General features: G+C 41.3%; 2 protein-coding genes across 4 annotated transcripts in view; one reads left to right on the top strand and one right to left on the bottom strand.

Annotated features, from left to right (window-relative positions):
• Positions 1-101: 101 nt before the first annotated feature.
• On the top strand, positions 102-4,303 carry LOC129835336 (thioredoxin-like). The gene is made up of 5 exons (XM_055900932.1): positions 102-233; positions 1,160-1,264; positions 2,353-2,418; positions 3,578-3,643; positions 3,854-4,303. Exons 1-5 carry the CDS (start codon positions 210-212, stop codon positions 3,917-3,919), a joined length of 327 nt encoding a protein of 108 aa, XP_055756907.1. The 5' UTR covers positions 102-209; the 3' UTR covers positions 3,920-4,303.
• A 1,434-nt stretch (positions 4,304-5,737) lies between these two features.
• Positions 5,738-18,514, bottom strand: part of LOC129835335 (sushi, von Willebrand factor type A, EGF and pentraxin domain-containing protein 1-like) — a gene marked incomplete at its 5' end in the record, with an annotated part of 115,313 nt that continues 102,536 nt past the window's right edge. For 2 of the 3 annotated variants that reach the window (XM_055900929.1, XM_055900931.1), the window contains 3 exon segments: positions 8,417-12,234; positions 13,845-13,940; positions 18,391-18,486. In XM_055900929.1, coding sequence (XP_055756904.1) covers positions 12,074-12,234; positions 13,845-13,940; positions 18,391-18,486 — 353 coding nt within the window. 3 annotated transcript variants of the gene reach the window in all.

Here is an 18,514-nt window from a genome sequence, read left to right as displayed (position 1 = left end):
AATGTATCATTTGCGTTGCTTGAAGCAGGTGCTACAATGTTTCTATTGTCATCCCAGTCAAGCAGTTGGCTCGTGGATCGCCCACGAGGGGCAGGGCTTATGCGCTGCTTTTATAAACCCGGCGGCGTCACTTCACACACTGAAAGCCGCTTGCTGTCACATGAGCTTAGTATTGTGTTGTAACAGATCGCCAATAAACCACCATCAACATGATTATCGAAATTGAAGATAAGGTAAGACATGTTTTTACTTCGTGCATAGCTCTTTTGATTGATCGTCCAACTCAGTTTGGGGGTTTTGAAGCGTTTATAACGTTGCGCCTGAACATTCCTAATATGCAACTAACTGGCTAGGCTTATCTGGACTGCCTCTAACTTGCTGGGTACCGTCCCGGTTAGTGTTGTATGTAGCTATTTAATGTGTAAATTCCAGATAACCTGGACTTTAGTGGGTTGTGTTGCATCATCATGGTTGCAATGTTTTAAATGTGGAGCAGATGGAATCAGTCCCGGGCAGTGATGTGTATAAACCCTGGATTGGCAGTTATGTATTGACCGTTAAGAGGTTTTGAAGCCACTGGTCGGCCATGTTGGCACTCCCCAGTAGGAACTCTTTCATGTGATTTAATGCAATTCTACAGTATTTAAAGGACAAAATGACAGGTATTTAAGTTGTAGTAGGGACAGTAACATAAGTAATCTGAAAACATACTTTAAGGAATGTATGTTTAGTTCAGATTGTATAATTTGAAAGTATGCATTTAGGTGTGTGTAATAATATAATAAATGTGTCAAACAAATGTAGACATGAATAAATGCATTTCTATAGCTTCCTAAATATGTTTTACAATGTGATGGAGGGCCAAGCTGGAGGTATGATGGCTGCAACACAGGGCCCCCTGTCAATCATCGTGTGTGTGTGTGATAGTCTACCAAAGTCCTGTTCCTGCCTCAAACGGGTTAAGGTTGGCGCTAAACAAGGTCCTATAAACCACTAGCATGTTCAAATCAACCAATAAAGTATTCTATTCTTATGATGCCAGACATTGTTGATGGCCAATAACATATTCTATGTTTGTCATTCTCATTGTGGATGGACAATGTGTTCTGTAGGCTCTTCCTCACAGTTTATTAATAAAGTATTCTCTGCTGTTCTGTAGGATACCTTCTTCAGTGCCCTGAAGGAAGCAGGAGACAAGCTGGTGGTAGTAGACTTCACAGCCTCCTGGTGCGGCCCCTGCAAGAACATTGCACCCTTCTTCAAAGTGAGTGGTCCAACACTCAACTTTTCTAGCTTAGCTGTACCATTACTCACGCGGGGAGGTTCTTCTGATTCGTTTCTGATCTTGTTCTAGGGCCCGTATTTATAAAGCGTCTTAGATTTGGAGTGCTGAGCTAGGATCAGTTCTCCATTTTTAGATCATAATCAATATGATTACAAGGACAGGGTGGATCTGTTACTAGATCAGCTCTCCCACTGAGATGCTTTATGAATACAGGCCCAGTTGTGCCTAGTCTAGTTAAGATGCACCCTGCTAGCTGTAGCTGTCAGATGGTCTCCTGTGAGAGGCCTCATGCCAAGTAGGGGGAGTCTGAAGGGGATGGTTGGTCTGAGCCAGAGATATTATGGAAGAAAAAAAACAGTGTGCAAACCCTATTTCCTACATAGTATACAACTTTTGACCAGGGCCCATAGGACTCTGGTCAAAGTAGTGCCGTATATAGGGAATAGGATGCCATTTAGGATGTAGCCTGTGTTGTGGTGGCCATGTCGTCTTGGCAACCGTCGAGGAAGCCTCCTAGGACTTGGAACATTGCGCTTATCAAGTGAAGAGCCCTTAATATAGACTGTAAACAAAATGCTAATGAACAATTCTGAGATGATCAGTCATAAGCCCACTGAGGCAGAGCAGGGTTGTTAAGTAGGGCCTTGCCGTAAACTGTGTCAATACTCGCATTACGTCGCATTCAAGTGGAAATGTGACTCAACCTATGGTGTGTGTCCTCCATCAATACCCCTTGTATGGTATGTCTCTATCTAGACGGACAGTACTGGGTCAATAATAGACAGGTGGATACAAGAGCTGCTGTGTCTGATTCATCTGGTTGAGTTAATGGTTACAAAATTCCCAAGTTTTCCGGAATCCTCCTGGTGTAGGATTCTGGATTCCCCCCTCCCCTCCGGTTCCGGGTATCTTCGAACCAGGATTTCTGGAAAACCTGGGGATTTTGGGGAAGCTAATAGAATTTTGGAATCCTAGTTTAGCCAGCAGTACACTGCTAGGCCTGTTTTTGCATTGGGGCTGTCTTGCTGACCCTTGACCTTTAACCTGTGCTCTCTGCTCCTCTACAGGGGCTGTCGGAAAAACCAGAGAACAAGAATGTGGTTTTCCTCAAGGTGGACGTGGACGAGGCAGCGGTGAGTCAGTTGTGTGTGTTCCACAAACATTGAACAACTGTTAATTGTTCTTGTTGAAAGTGCTTGGGCATTATGTACTGAACGTTGAAGTGATGAAATGGGACGTTATCAGATTGTCTGTGAATTAGTACAAACAGTCCAGTTGGTGTATTTGAATACAGATAACTCTTTGTAAAGATGGATTTCTTGCCTAACATTGACTAGACCTCATGTGTGTAGATCTATTGGGAAACACCACGAGTCTGTCTCTTGAAGTACAAGACTCGAGAGAATACTTTGGTTAGGAAAGTGGGGTCAGTAGAAGCGCTGGCTGGCCGGCAGTTTTCAGGTGAAAGGTTACTATCCAATTGTGTGACTTTGTTGCATTGAGCTGGGGTTGCTGTGGCGACGGGAAGTGGCTTGGCGGTGGGTGTTTTTGTACAGTCAGACACTGGGTTGAACCCATCAGTCAGTTATTATCTCAGCTGTCTGTGTTGGGTCATATAGTATGCAGTCATGTAGACTACTGTGTGGCCGGGTGTACACACAGAGAGGGGGTGGGGGGGGGGTTCTAAGACCTGCTCTTCTGCTTTTCCATTGTATATTATTACAGAAGGCTTGAGGTGATTTGCCCAGTCAGGCAGGACAGGTTTGTCCTAAGGCCTTCCTTACTGGGTGATACTCAACCACATCAATGTGCTTTTTATAGAGGGAGCCTGTTTATTTATACTACTACTGTACCTTTTTAGCATGGTTTCTAATAGACATAAATCATACAACAGGGATTTGAGAGGAATGGGAGATACAGTAGAGGAATGCTGAGGCAGAGGGCACGTAGTGAGGACGACTGGCTACTATTCTGAACTGTGAGTGGTGATCTTTCTGGCGCCCAGACCTGATGAAGCATCAAGTGTCTGCTACACAGAGTGGAAGAGAAGTCCAGTGGCTATATGAGTCAGGCTGGTTCCCAGACTTGTCCTCTACAAGATCATCAGCAGACTCTGTCACCGTCATCTACCATCCTCTGTCCATCTCTCTCCGCTCAAGCCATGAACTGACCCTCTCCATCTTCAGAGAATGCAGCGATCAAAGACTTGGCCTCTATTGGTTGATCTGTCATGATATATTGCTTGTTTGGTGTACGTTTTAATCACCCTTCACTCTGCCTCTCCTTCTATAGGATGTGGCCAAACACTGTGACATCAAATGCATGCCGACGTTCCATTTCTACAAGAATGAGAAAAAAGTGGGTATTTTCTTGTAATGAATCTTTTCCTTTTTATGAATAATAATAAAAGGAGTGACACTTGACTGATGGTCGTTTTAGTTGATTTTCCTCTCGGACCACAGACTGTATTATATTTAGTATAACAGTTGGCTGTAGCAGCCTATGTTCTTGAACATTATTGTAGTACGTTGAAAGTGATATTAGAATTCCTTGTGGTGTCGTTCCCAGGTGGATGATTTCTCTGGGTCCAACGAAGCCAAACTGGAGGAGAAGGTCAACACTCTGAGGTCATGAGGAAGAGGCTGACACACACGCACATCTGCACTGACGCTGTACAAACGCCACCACCAACCGTCTTTAGACCAAACTCCCTCTTGAAGGAATAATTCCACTGTAGTCTAATTCCCTCTCAAAGGACAGATTCCACCATATGTACAACAAAACATTCAGTTTTAATTCAAAATTGTTTTAGTTTTCTTAAAATGTTTAAATGTTAATACTAAACCATGCCTCTAAATCCTCCAGTGTATCAGTCGTTCTTATTCAGGTCAGGAGTTTATCTCCATTTTTAAAAAGGCCCATAATATTTTAGGTGTTTTTATATATTAGAGCAATGCTGTTGGGATTTTGACTGTTCTGTTGAAGTGAGTGGATTCAATAAATTAAGATGAATGCTGACGTCTGGTATGAGTTCCCTAAATTTTTTTTGGGATGAGTTAATTGGACACGGGTTGCACTACTCTTCATGGCGCATTAGTCAACTGTATATTTAACTTTCTAGACTAGAATTGAGCATCCCATTTGCATGTTGTGTTTTATAGCCTGTTTATCTAGATTTAGTAGGTACGAAAGTATAGCTTAGAAATGTGTAGTCTGAGATTCTATACATTCTAAAGCATCATGTATTGACTAGAAGGCCTCATGTAGTAACTACAGTAAAGGGAGAATGCTTTAAGGCCTAGATTTAGATCAAGCGATAGCCGACACCCACATGGCTGACGTCTGAGGTGTAACTGCATTGGAGCGTCTTAGTCACGAGGCCACACCCATCCCAGTCGTGTTAGACTTTCAGAATGAAAAAGTATAGGCTATATAGAAATGATGCACATAGTAAATGAAATTAGGATTTATCATCCTAATTGAAGTGTAGATTAGCCTACATCTCACATTCCAGTGTTTGAACTTGTAAACAAGGCTGCATTTAGATTTCACTTTATGTGATGCTGTGCAGCCAATGGCAATGTCCCCATTAGTTATAACGCCAGGAACCTCATGCAGTTCCACCTGCACGCCAAAACAACCTCTATGCAGATCTGATTGACGCAATCTAAAGCAACAATGACTCTCACTCTCTAGGGGAGAGGGGATGAACAAGGCAATTATAAGTTGTTGGGTTGATTAGGTGACAACAATGGTATATGAGCCAGACTGGGAATTTAGCCAGGACACCGGGGTTAACACCCCTACTCTTACAATAAGTGCCATGGGATCTTTAGTGACCACAGAGTCCGGACACCATTTTAACATCCCATCCAAAAGACAGCACCCTACACAGGGCAATGTCCCCAATCACTGTGATATTTTCTTAGACCAGAGGAAAGGGTGCCTCCTTCTGGCCCTCCAACACCACCTGGTCTCCCATCCAGGGACCAACCATGACCAACCCTGCTTAGATTCAAAAGTAAGCTAGCAGTGGGTTGCAGGGTGGTATGCTACTCGCACACTGATTCTAGAAGGATCATTAGGGAACTATAGTAAAGGCATGGAGAGACCCACTGCCGGCACCAGACATGCCTTAGCGTCACAACACCCAACAACAGAGATTTTTTTGTATTTCACCTTTATTTAACTAGGCAGGGCAGTTAAGAACACATTCTTGTTTTCAATGACGGCCTAGGAACAGTGGGTTAACTGCCTTGTTCAGGGGCAGATGAGATACTAGTGGCGTTCCAGCCCAACTACATTGCAGACGCCTGCCAGATCTCGCAAACACTTAGGTGTTTAACACATCAGCTAATCATACGATATAGCAATCTGATGCCATTCACTTGCTCACATAGGCTTGGCTCTGAAATACATTGAGAAATATACAGTTGGAGTGAATGGAACCGATTCAGTTGTATTTTATGCTTTAATAAAAACGTGAGAATAGTTTACACATATACATTGGACAATCACATCGTTTTTACACATCATACCAGTATAGCAGCATATTTAATACTGTTCATTTTCTATATGAAAAAATACAGCTTTATTTTACAAAATGTATCTGTTTTGTTTCCCTGTGAGGGGTGGGGGACAGAATTCATGGTTTACAATTATGAAATAATTACACAAAATTCCCTTCATGGAGAGCAAATTCTTCTTTCACGTTGAATGGACTTAAATATTAAAATATCCTGTTTTCCTTTTCCTGTAAAGTTGAGAGAAAATGAAAAAGACTATTAGACTAAATCATTTGTCATTTTCAAAACCTTTTATTTCTGGCTTGATATTTTAAATGTAGAAAACATTGCCATTAGTCCCGTAGTTATAAACTACTCGGTGACTGTTTTGATCTGACAGTTGGGGTTTGTGAAAGCCCAGTTGGCTGTTTTCCCAGTGAGCATCACAATGGATGGATAGTAGCATCACAATGGATGGATAGTGGCATCACAATGCATGGATAGTGGCATCACAATGGATGGATAGCCCTGCTCATAGCAGGCTCATAGCCAAATCGTTTTCTGCAGAGTCCAATCAGAAGTGAGAGAGAGGTCTTCTCATTCAGTTATATCTGTCAGCCTTGAGTTTTGCAGTACATTGGAATTAGAGTTTTTACCTGGAAAAACATTTCCTGACACTATCTTTAGCTAGATGTTCAGTCAGATTAGGAGAGCTTTCTCTGTTAGAGTGGTGCAGTCAGCCAGATACTGTACATCGTCCCATTCAATCACATACAGAGCATTCGGAAAGTATTCAGACCCTTTCACTTTTTCCACATTTTGTTACGTTACAGCTTTGTTCTAAAATGGATTAAATTGTTATTTCCCCTCATCAATCTACACACAATACCCTATAATGACAAAGTAACAAACAGTTTTTTACACATTTTTGCACATGTATATATATATATATAAAAAAAACTGAAATATCACATTTACATAAGTATTCAGACACTTTACTCAGTACTTTGTTGAAGCACCTTTGGCAGCGATTACAGCCTTGAGTATTCTTGGGTATGACGCTACAAACTTGGCACACCTGTATTTGGGGAGTTTCTCCCATTCTTCTCTGCAGATCCTCTCAAGCTCTGTCAGGTTGGTTGGGGAGCGTTGCTGCACAGCTATCTCTAGATATGTTCGATCGGGTTCAAGTCCGGGCTCTGGCTGAGCCAGTCAAGGACATTCAGAGACTTGTCCCGAAGCCACTCCTGCATTGTCTTGCCTGTGTGCTTAGGGTCATTGTCCTGTTGGAATGTTAACCGTCGCTCATGTCTAAGGTCATGAGCGCTCTGGAGCAGGTTTTCATAAATGATCTCTCTGTACTCTGCTCCGTTTATCTTTCCCTTGATCCTGACTTGTCTCCCAGTCCCTGCCACTGAAAAACATCCACACAGCATGATGCTGCCACCACCATGCTTCACCGAAGGGATGGTGCCAGGTTTCCTCCAGAAGTGACGCTTGGCATTCAGGCCAAAGAGTTCAATCTTGGTTTCATCAGACCAGAGAATGTTGTTTCTCATGGTCTGAGATTCTTTAGGTGCCTTTTGGCAAACTCCAAGCGGGCTGTCATGTGCCTTTTACTGAGGAGTGGTTTCCGTGTGCCCACTCTACCATAAATGCCTGATTGGTGGAGTGCTGCAGAGATGGCTGTCCTTCTGGAAGGTTCTCCCATCTGCACAGAGGAACTCTGGAGCTCTGTCAGAGTGACTATTGGGTACTTGGTCATCTCCCTGATCTAGGCCCTTCTCCACCAGTTGCTCAATTTGGCCGGGCGGCCAGCTTCAGGAAGAGTCTTGGTGATTCCAAACTTCTTCCAATTAAGAATGATGGAGGCCACTGTGTTCTTGGGAACCTTCAATGCTGCAGAAATGTTTTGTTACCCTTCCCTATGTCGGTGCCTCGACACAATTTTGTCTCGGAGCTCTACCGACAATTCCTTCGACCTCATGACTTGGTTTTTGCTCTGACATGCGCTGTCAACTGTGGGACCTTACTGTATATAGACAGGTGTGTGCCTTTCCAAATCATGTCCAATCAATTGAATTTACCACAGGTGGACTCCAATAAAGTTGTAGAAACATCTCAAGGATGATCAATGCAAACAGGATGCACCTGAGCTCAGTTTCGAGTCTCATAGCAAAGGGTCTGAATACTTGTGTAAATAAGGTTTTTCTGTTTTTTATTTGTATGAAATTTGCTAAAAAATCTTCAAACCTGTTTCCGCTTCGCCATTATAGGTTATTGTCATTATAGGTTATTAATGAGGATTTTTATTTTATTTAATCCATTTTAGAATAAGGCTGTAAAGTAACAAAATGTGAAAAAATGGAAGAGGTCTGAATACTTTCAGAATGCACTGTATGTGCCCAGTTAGTACTGAACCTCTCTGTCCAGCCATACCTTGGCCCAACTCCAACAGACAGAGAGGGAGAGCTGAGCTGAGACACAGACCTGGGTTCAAATACTACATGAAACCTTACAAATACTTTGAGTGTCTGCTCTAGCCTGCCAATAGTGCCATGGGCGGGTTTGCAGTTTTGGGACTATTCTATTGATTGATTGTGCCAGGCATGGGGGGGGTTTGTCACCTAGAGCAGTCGTGCCCGCTCCACCCAGGACTGCAATGACACCTGTTAGGCCTGATGCACCTCCCACCGTTCAGACAGGACGACGAGCACACCGCTGTGAAAACACACACAGTCAATACAACCGTAAACCATTCATCATATATATACATATATACACACACACACAGTCAATACAACCGTAAACTCTTCAACATATATATACATATATACACACACACAGTCAATACAACCGTAAACTATTCAACATATATATACATATATACATATATACACACACAGTCAATACAACCATAAACTCTTCAACATATATATACATATATACACACACACAGTCAATACAACCATAAACTCTTCAACATATATATACATATATACACACACACACAGTCAATACAACCGTAAACCATTCAACATATATATACATATTGTCACGATCGTGTGGAGGATTGACGGACCAAAACGCAGCAGTAGGAAAGTAAGCCATACTCCTTTTAATGAATATGAAGGAAAAACGAAACAAAACACTTACACACTAAACAAAACAAGAAAACGATCGTGAAGCTAAATAACGATGTGCACACACAGGCTACAAACGTATCACATAGACAACTACTCACATCAAATGAAAGCCTATGGCTACCCTAAATATGGCTCCCAATCAGAGACAACAGAAATCAGCTGTCTCTAATTGGGAACTCATTCAGGCAACCATAGACTCTCCTAGACAACTAAACATACATAGACAACGCTAGACACATGTACTCAACACAAACCCATATACTACACCCAACACCCCCTTTACCATAGAATCACCCAAAACCAACAAAAACACAAACATTCCCCATGTCACACCCTGACCTAACTAAAATAATAAAGAAAACAAAGAATACTAAGGCCAGGGCGTGACACATATATACACACACAGTCAATACAACCGTAAACTCTTCAACATATATATACATATATACTCACACACACAGTCAATACAACCGTAAACTATTCAACATATATATACATATATACACACACACACAGTCAATACAACCGTAAACTATTCAACATATATATACATATATACACACACACAGTCAATACAACCGTAAACTCTTCAACATATATATACATATATACACACACAGTCAATACAACCGTAAACTCTTCAACATATATATACATATATACACACACACACAGTCAATACTACCGTAAACTATTCAACATATATATACACATTGTCATGACGTTGGCCTGTGGGTAAGGTTTATGACCCCCCCATAAATACCTTACTCCCTTTCCTCTCTCTCTGACTCTACGGAAGGACACTTTAATAGCCTTTGTTAAACATAGAGAGTCTGGGAACATCAAACAAGTGGGGGAAAGGAACCATATTTCGGTAATAGAACCAGTTGAAAATATGCGTTGGTACTTAATGAATATGATGTCAGTTCGGTTGTCATCTGAGACATTATGACTGATGACAGGACAACCTAAACTGTATCTGGGAAAGTCTACACATTATAGTTATCAGATTCACATGGAATTGTTGTACAATTCAAATGTTTAAATATAAAATTATTTGTGAAAAGATCAAATGTAATTTTAGCTTCCAAATGAGAGATTTGGGTTTTCATAAGGTTAGGGCTCTGCTCAATCAGTGGCCCGCTCCTGTGAAGAGACATGGGTTATAAACTATGAAACACACCCATCTCTCCCTTCACTATATAAGCCCTTGACGAAAATGTAACCTTCTGTTCCGAGGACGATAGGACGACGGTCCATACGTTGAAAAGGACTAACATGTCAACTACAGAACTAAGCCAACCTCAGTGTGAGTTTGGTTGCAAATGGTATGAACTTTGAACTCTTGTTCACTACAGAAGTGATATCTCCTAGTCGTTGAGTTAGCAGTTAGCGTGTAAACATGGGCTAGGAGAGGACAGACAGAGTATCTCGTCTACCACCCAACGACGACACTACAACGTATCCCGTTCACCACCAGAGACACTCTTCAAAGGACTCTGTTGGGCAACACGGCCTTCCATCTACCACCAACCTATTGAAGCGCAGCTCAGAGTAAATATTTATTGCATTTTCCTTTTCCAAATGGGCGGTAATTTAGAATGCATAGGATACTGTATTTACGATAGCACAGCTTCTGCCTTTGTTCCTCAGTCTTCCCGCTCTTTCACTCAAACCCAACCCCTTTTCCTTTGTGTAACCAGCTGTCATATCTGCTCCGTCCGCTAGGGACGTTTTCCTTTATGACGTAATTTGTAATCAATGTATGGTTCATTCTGTGTACATGTAATTCTGTGTGATTAGTTAGGTATTTAGTAAATAAATAATTAAATACAATTTTGTATTGCTGATTCAACTTGTTAGCCGGGTTCGTGAAGATAACCAAGAATTTACAACTTTCAGATGAGACTGAAATAAGGTGACGATTAATATTGACTGCTATTGATGTAAAATATTACTAGGTCTTTAAGAGTTTATTCAGAAGATAACAGCTCTATAAATATTATTTCGTGGTGCTCCGACTTTCTAGTTAATTACATTTACATGATTAGCTCAATCAGGTAATGTTAATTACAGAGAAAGGATTTTATAGAATATTATGTCAAATCACTTAATCCGGCATAGCCAAAGACACGACAACATATACACACACACAGTCAATACAACCGTAAACTCTTCAACATATATATATATATATACACACACACACACAGTCAATACTACCGTAAACCATTCAACATATATATATATATATACACACACACACACAGTCAATACTACCGTAAACCATTCAACATATACATACAGTACTGTACATGTACACACACACACCACACACACACACAGGCAATACAGCCGTAAACCATTCAACATATATATACATATATACACACACACACAGTCAATACTACCGTAAACCATTCAACATATATATACAGTACTGTACATATACACACACACACCACACACACACACAGTCAATACAACCGTAAACTCTTCAACATATATATACATATATACACACACACACACAGTCAATACAACCGTAAACTCTTCAACATATATATACATATATACACACACACACAGTCAATACAACCGTAAACCATTCAACATATATATACATATATACACACACACACAGTCAATACAACCGTAAACTATTCAACATATATATACATATATACACACACACACCACACACACACACAGGCAATACAGCCGTAAACCATTCAACATATATACTGTATATACATATACACATACTGTCAATACAACCATAAACCATTCAACATATATATACACATATACACACACACACACACACTCAGGTCTATCGGCTTTGCACCTGACCAAGAACTATCCTAAGGCTGAGGCAGTTATTGCCTTTGACCAGGAGAGCAACTTCGGTTTTAGAATTATATTTTTACTCCAGACAGCCTACCCGACCGCTCGGAGGCGTCTGCATGGTCCAAAAGCACACTGTTGCATCGTTTTGTATCACTTTCCAATTATTAAACTGGGGGGGGAGAAAAATGCAATTTCAGAATGTGAAAGTTGCGCCCCTGCCTTTGACTAAATGAGTAACAGGGAGAAGGTGTGGACACACACCCACACTTTCAGTAAGGGTCAGAATCTCATCTACACGACTTCCTCATAATAACAGATGTTTCCTGGTAGAACCCTTGGTTACTCAGGCGAACTGGCAATGCGGTCTTCCCTCTGGGCAGAATAACTTGGTCACACCCTTTTCCTAGGGAAACACTATCAAAACGGTGTTTTCCACATCCAGCTTCTCCTGAAATGCATACAAACATTTATTTCAAACATAAAGAGGACATGATTGAACAGAAAAGGAGAAGAAAGGTATTAGTGGCTTTGTTTCAGTATTTACTGCGTCAACAAATGATGTCATCATGTCTGAGAGAACCAAAGCACACTGGCATACTGTACAGTAGACATTATGTTGTCGCCACTCACTGACGAGGCCCTTCTAACTGCCCTCCGGGGATTAATAAAGTTGTATGGAATTGAATTGAACAGTATGCCTAACAATCCAAGAGGTTGTCTGTCTATAGGAAAGGATCATGTCTCAGTCCATGCTTCTACGATGATAGTAGTGGTTGCTTTGGACTCTGTTTAAGAGCAATGCCTGTCACTACAGGCGCTCGGTTGTCACAGACGTGCATTACTACGGCAACAGTAGCCTACAGTATGACGCACGCTGACACAGAATGGATGGATAAGTACCTCGGATCATTCATTCTCTCCCTGATGTCACTTAAAATTCCCCCTTCACTCCTGTCCATATGTGACTCGATTCAGGAAACTAGGCAGACGTCACAAGTCACGACTTCACAGGAGAGCCATTTGAACGTCATTTTTTTTAATCAAAATGCGTTTTTTGGCAGAAATGCCTTCTCGAACATATGAACTTTCATGTGACTTAATAACAAACGTTTATGCCATCTGTAAATACGAATAAAGTTGTTAAATTATGAGCCTAGTTGGTTTAGCCAAAGAGAAAAACAAGAACCTTCCCAGTAGCCATGATGGGCTGAGATAATGAGTGGGCTGGACAGATTGTTCTGCGGTGTAGCATCTCGGGTCCATAAAATGAGCTGCTCGTTATGCGTAGATAATCCTTTCTACTGCAGTTTTTCTCTGAAATATAAAGTTAGCATGGAGACGTGCAAATATGTTGCTACTGCTCTCAATAACATTGTTGCCGTGAATTTATCAGGTGCTAATGACAAAGGTCAGTGGGAGTAACGGGTTGCAATGTCTTGGTTTTACAGCTTCGATGCTCTGGAGTCTGACAAATCATTACCAGCCTAGAACACAATACTGCATTTATGCTAAGCACCTACAAGGTCTTCATTCTAACTATGAGGTGTGGGGGAAAAAACTCCTATTACTTCTTTTATGAAAAAGTGTTTAAGAAAACTCAAAGTTATCTGGTAAATTAAGTAGTTTTGAGACAGCTCAAAGTAAGATAACTTCCTAAAATATCTGCAGCTTCTTTTTCAACATCCTATTTCAAAAGCTTCGTTTAATGATTTTCGCTTCACTGCTTTTATCAGTGACAACCTGGTGACGTCCCTATCTCCCATCTCCCTAGAGGCCACAAGATAATAGTTTCCTTACAAAAGTCCTATTAAATATTCCACACACGCTAAGGCCCCTACTGTATGCTTATATTGTAGTCACAAAGTGGACACACTCTCAAGAGGTAATAAATTAGGGACACACCTGTCTCACATCAATGAGCCCCCCCCTCACACTCACTGAACCACACACACACACTCACCACTGTGAAACAAACACAAACGCACACACGCACTCCTCACCGACAAATTAAGACAACACATACACACCCACCGCTGTGACACACTCTCACATACTTACCACTGTGACAGCGCGTCCCCGTCCAGCCCGTGGGACACTCGCACTGGTAGGGTGCCGCGCACCGCCCGCCGTTCAGACACGGCAGGATGCAGATAGCTGGGATTTGATTGGAGGAGAGACACAAACATAAACTGGAAGCCATCACCACATGATGAGTCATCAACAATTGTGTTTCACCGCACTGACTAAACCTCTGGGGTCATTCAACACAGGCAAGCTGTGTGTGTTGTGGGTAGGAAGCGGTGGTCAAAAAGCAGCTTTCTCTCTGGCCACGCCCAACATGGCACCCTAATTCTCTATATTGTGTACTACTCTGCTGTGTACAGTGCATTCTGAAAGAATTCAGACCTCTTCCCTTTTCCCACATTTTGTTACTTTACAGCCTCATTCTAAAATGGATTCAATAAAACATTTTCCTCATCAATCTACACACAATACACCATTATGACATGGCGAAAACAGGTGTGGTGTACATTTTTGCAAATGTGGAGGTGACCAAGAACCTGATTGCCACTGTGATAGAGCTCCAGAGTTCCTATGTGGAGATGGGAGAACCTTCCAGAAGGACAACCATCTCTGCAGCACTCCACCAATCAGGCCGTTATGGTAGAGTGGCCAGATGGAAGCCACTCCTCAGTAAAATGCACATGACATCCCGCTTGGAGTTTGCCAAAGGACTGTCAGACCACAAGAAACAAGATTCTCTGGTCTGATGAAACAGAGGCAGCATCATGCTGTGGGGATGTTATTCAGTGGCAGGGACTGGGAGACTAGATAGGATCGAGGGAAAGATGAACAGAGCAAAGTACAGAGAGATGAAAACCTGCTCCAGAGCGCTCAAATAGCTGTGCAGCGACACTCCCCATCCAACCTGGCAGAGCTTGAGAGAATCTGCATAGAAGAATGGGAAAAACTCTTCAAATACAGGTGTGCCAAGCTTGTGGCGTCATACCCAAGAAGACTCGAGGCTGTAATTGCTGCCAAATATGCTTCAACAAAGTACTGAGTAAAGGGTCTGAATACTTATGTACATGTGATGTTGAAGTTTTTTTAATTCAAAAAATGTATACATTTGCAAAAAAATTTAAAAAAAAATGTTTTTTCTTTGGCATTATGGGATATTATTTGTAGATTGATGAGAATGTTTATTTAAATCCCTTTTAGAATATCGCTGTAATACTTTCCGAATGCACTGTATATATAGTGCAATACTGTGTGAATAGGGTTTCAGACTCAACCTCTCTAATGTGTGAATAGGGTTTCAGGCTCATCCTCTCTCTACTGTGTGAATAGGGTTTCAGGCTCATCCTCTCTCTAATGTGTGAATAGGGTTTCAGACTCAACCACTTCCTACTGTGTGAATAGGGTTTCAGACTCAATCTCTCTCTACTGTGTGAATAGGGTTTCAGACTCAACCACTTCCTACTGTGTGGATAGGGTTTCAGACTCAATCTCTCTCTACTGTGTGAATAGGGTTTCAGACTCAACCTCTCTCTACTGTGTGAATAGGGTTTCAGGCTCAACCTCTTCCTAATGTGTGAATAGGGTTTCAGACTCAACCTCTTCCTACTGTGTGAATAGGGTTTCAGACTCAACCTCTTCCTAATGTGTGAATAGGGTTTCAGACTCAACCTCTCTCTACTGTGTGAATAGGGTTTCAGACTCAACCTCTTCCTACTGTGTGAATAGGGTTTCAGACTCAACCTCTCTCTACTGTGTGAATAGGGTTTCAGGCTCAACCTCTCTCTACTGTGTGAATAGGGTTTCAGGCTCATCCTCTCTCTACTGTGTGAATAGGGTTGCAGGCGCATCCTCTCTCTACTGTGTGAATAGGGTTGCAGGCGCATCCTCTCTCTACTGTGTGAATAGGGTTTCAGGCTCAACCTCTCTCTACTGTGTGAATAGGGTTTCAGGCTCATCCTCTCTCTACTGTGTGAATAGGGTTTCAGACTCAACCTCTCTCTACTGTGTGAATAGGGTTTCAGACTCAACCTCTCTCTACTGTGTGAATAGGGTTTCAGACTCAACCTCTCTCTACTGTGTGAATAGGGTTTCAGGCTCCTCAACCTCTCTCTACTGTGTGAATAGGGTTTCAGACTCCTCAACTTCTCTCTACTGTGTGAATAGGGTTTCAGACTCAACCACTTCCTACTTTGTGAATAGGGTTTCAGTCTCAACCTCTCTCTACTGTGTGAATATGGTTTCAGACTCAACCTCTTGCTACTGTGTGAATAGGGTTTCAGTCTCAACCTCTCTCTACTGTGTGAATAGGGTTTCAGACTCAACCTCTCTCACTGGGGAAGACAGACAGGGTTGGGGGAGTAACAGACTACATGTAATCTGTTACATGTAAGGGATTACAAAAAAAGGTAACTGAAATCCGTTACGTTACCAGCAAAAATATTGTAATCAAAAACATCTTTGACACTTCTCTGTTTTCTCAATGACATTCAAATCAACATTGAAAAAAGAAGCAATTTTAAGTTTGTTCCACCTGAGAGAGTCTGACCACAAGTCAGAGACCACTATGATGACACACCAAATGTGTTCGCAGGGAAAAGAGCAGGAATAGGCTTTTGTAGGCTACAGTCCAAACTATGTCTTCCAATGGTGCGACTGCTGTCGGCATCCAAAGATAAACCCTTGGAGGTAAGGATGACAGCAGTGTTGTAGTCTACGGCGATACGGATATCTTATTATTGATATCTACATAGAGCATTGATGTGAATCACTCTGCTGCTCTCTCATTTAGCTATTTGCGCCTTACTTATTGTGGTTGTTGTGGATGGCTGTTCACAAATCTAAATGTGTATTTGAACCCAATAATGGTTGAATTCAAGAAGTATAAGGTGCCGATCAATCATTGTTTTTGAAACCAGTGGACAGCCAGTGAAAATGCGCTCTTGCAACAGCTGCATAGTGCAGAGCCAAGCCTATGGAATAAAAGTGGGGCTTTTATTGCTCAATCTAATTCATGCTGATAAAATAAAATCCATAGGCCTAATGGACACATGCTCAAACTCGTACACTTTTGATAGACTTAAAGGGGCAATCTGTAGTTGCTACATCCATTTTTGAACTTATAAATGATATATATATATGTTGAAACTTGAAGAATTTAACTTATAAATGCCTCTTGAGCTTAGTTCAACTGTCACACTTCATGAGAACCCAAAATATAACCTTGTTTTTCTCCAATGTTTTTGTAAACATTGTAAATGTATAGCCTCATAACATGGTTAAAACATGGTTAAAGCCTCATAACATGGTTAAAACCATCATTTTGATATCATGGATGGTCAGGCCTTGCATCCATAGCTCTGTCTATTAATATTAGAGTGGTTTCATTTCTCCAAGCCCATCCCTCAGCTTTTTACCAAAACAGAGGCGGGGTGTACATTTTGTTATCGTTTCATCTGTGGATTTGCCCTTTAAACAGCTGCATATTATCAAGATATCAAAGTGTCACCAACAAAAAGGTAAACAATAGGCCTATAGCAAATGCAGTATAGGACATACATTTTTCAGTAGTGCTGAAAGCATGCCATTCCGTGAGCGCAGAATACATTTTTCAACTGGAATCAATGAGCCCAATCAGTGCTCCATGACAACAAAATCATAAACAGAGTGGGGCTGGCTAATAAGTCCTTAGTTCTGGGATTATGCTCATGTAAAACAATTTGGCTAATCTGTACTTCCATAATTCCAAGTCCTATTATTGAAGATCAAGTGGTATAACATTTATTGGAATGACTGGAATTCTGAAAGACTTTGGTTTTTAATGTAAGGATATACTTTTATCGTATTATTAAATGTAGTAGAAAGTGATGGGTTAGAAGAAGCCTACATAACCAACCCATAAAGTAACATTTAACATCCATATATGGCCAGCTATGTAAACTTGAACATTGATTTATCCTGCAATAGATGTCATTCAAATGGTAACATACATTTTTGTCTTCTTCTAATGCCTTAATCTAAAATAACTGAATGTAATCAGATTACATTACTGAGTTTGGGTAATCCAAAAGTTACTTTACCGATTACAATTTTGGACAGGTAACTAGTAACAGATTACATTTCGTAAGTAATCTACACAACCCTGAAGACGGTGTACACAAAAAGGCAGTGAACATTTTCAGACAGATGGGGAAATATTTTCCTTATGTGTCTCTGTGATTTTAGACTATCTAATGTGAGTACACACTATTCTACTCTGACTGTGTAAAGCTAGCTGAGTAAATTCCCCCGAGTCAGTGAAACAGTGTGAGTCTGTTCCTGGCTGCAGTGTGGATCCACTTTCTCTGACTGACTCTTTATTTGTGATGAGAGGAGGGACTGACATCTCACTTCAATTGAAGGGGCTTTATTGGCATGGGAAACATATGTTAACATTGCCAAAGCAAGTGAAGTAGATAATATACAAAAGTGAAATAAACAATAAAAATCTCTCTCACACACATACACACTCCTCAAGTCTGCCCATCCATCCAAAATAAATGTGATTGGTTTGAGTAATTGATTTGATTGAGTAATTGATACTTACGTTCCTCACACAGTCTGCCCATCCACCCATCAGGACAGGAACAGGTGTTGGGTCTGTGACACACCCCTCCGTTCAGGCACTGCAGCCAACACACCGCTGGAGAGGACAGGAAGACACACACACC

This window comes from Salvelinus fontinalis, chromosome 36 (genome assembly GCF_029448725.1).
Source record: "Salvelinus fontinalis isolate EN_2023a chromosome 36, ASM2944872v1, whole genome shotgun sequence".
NCBI lineage: Eukaryota > Metazoa > Chordata > Actinopteri > Salmoniformes > Salmonidae > Salvelinus > Salvelinus fontinalis.
This window is presented reverse-complemented; position numbering and strand designations above follow the sequence as displayed.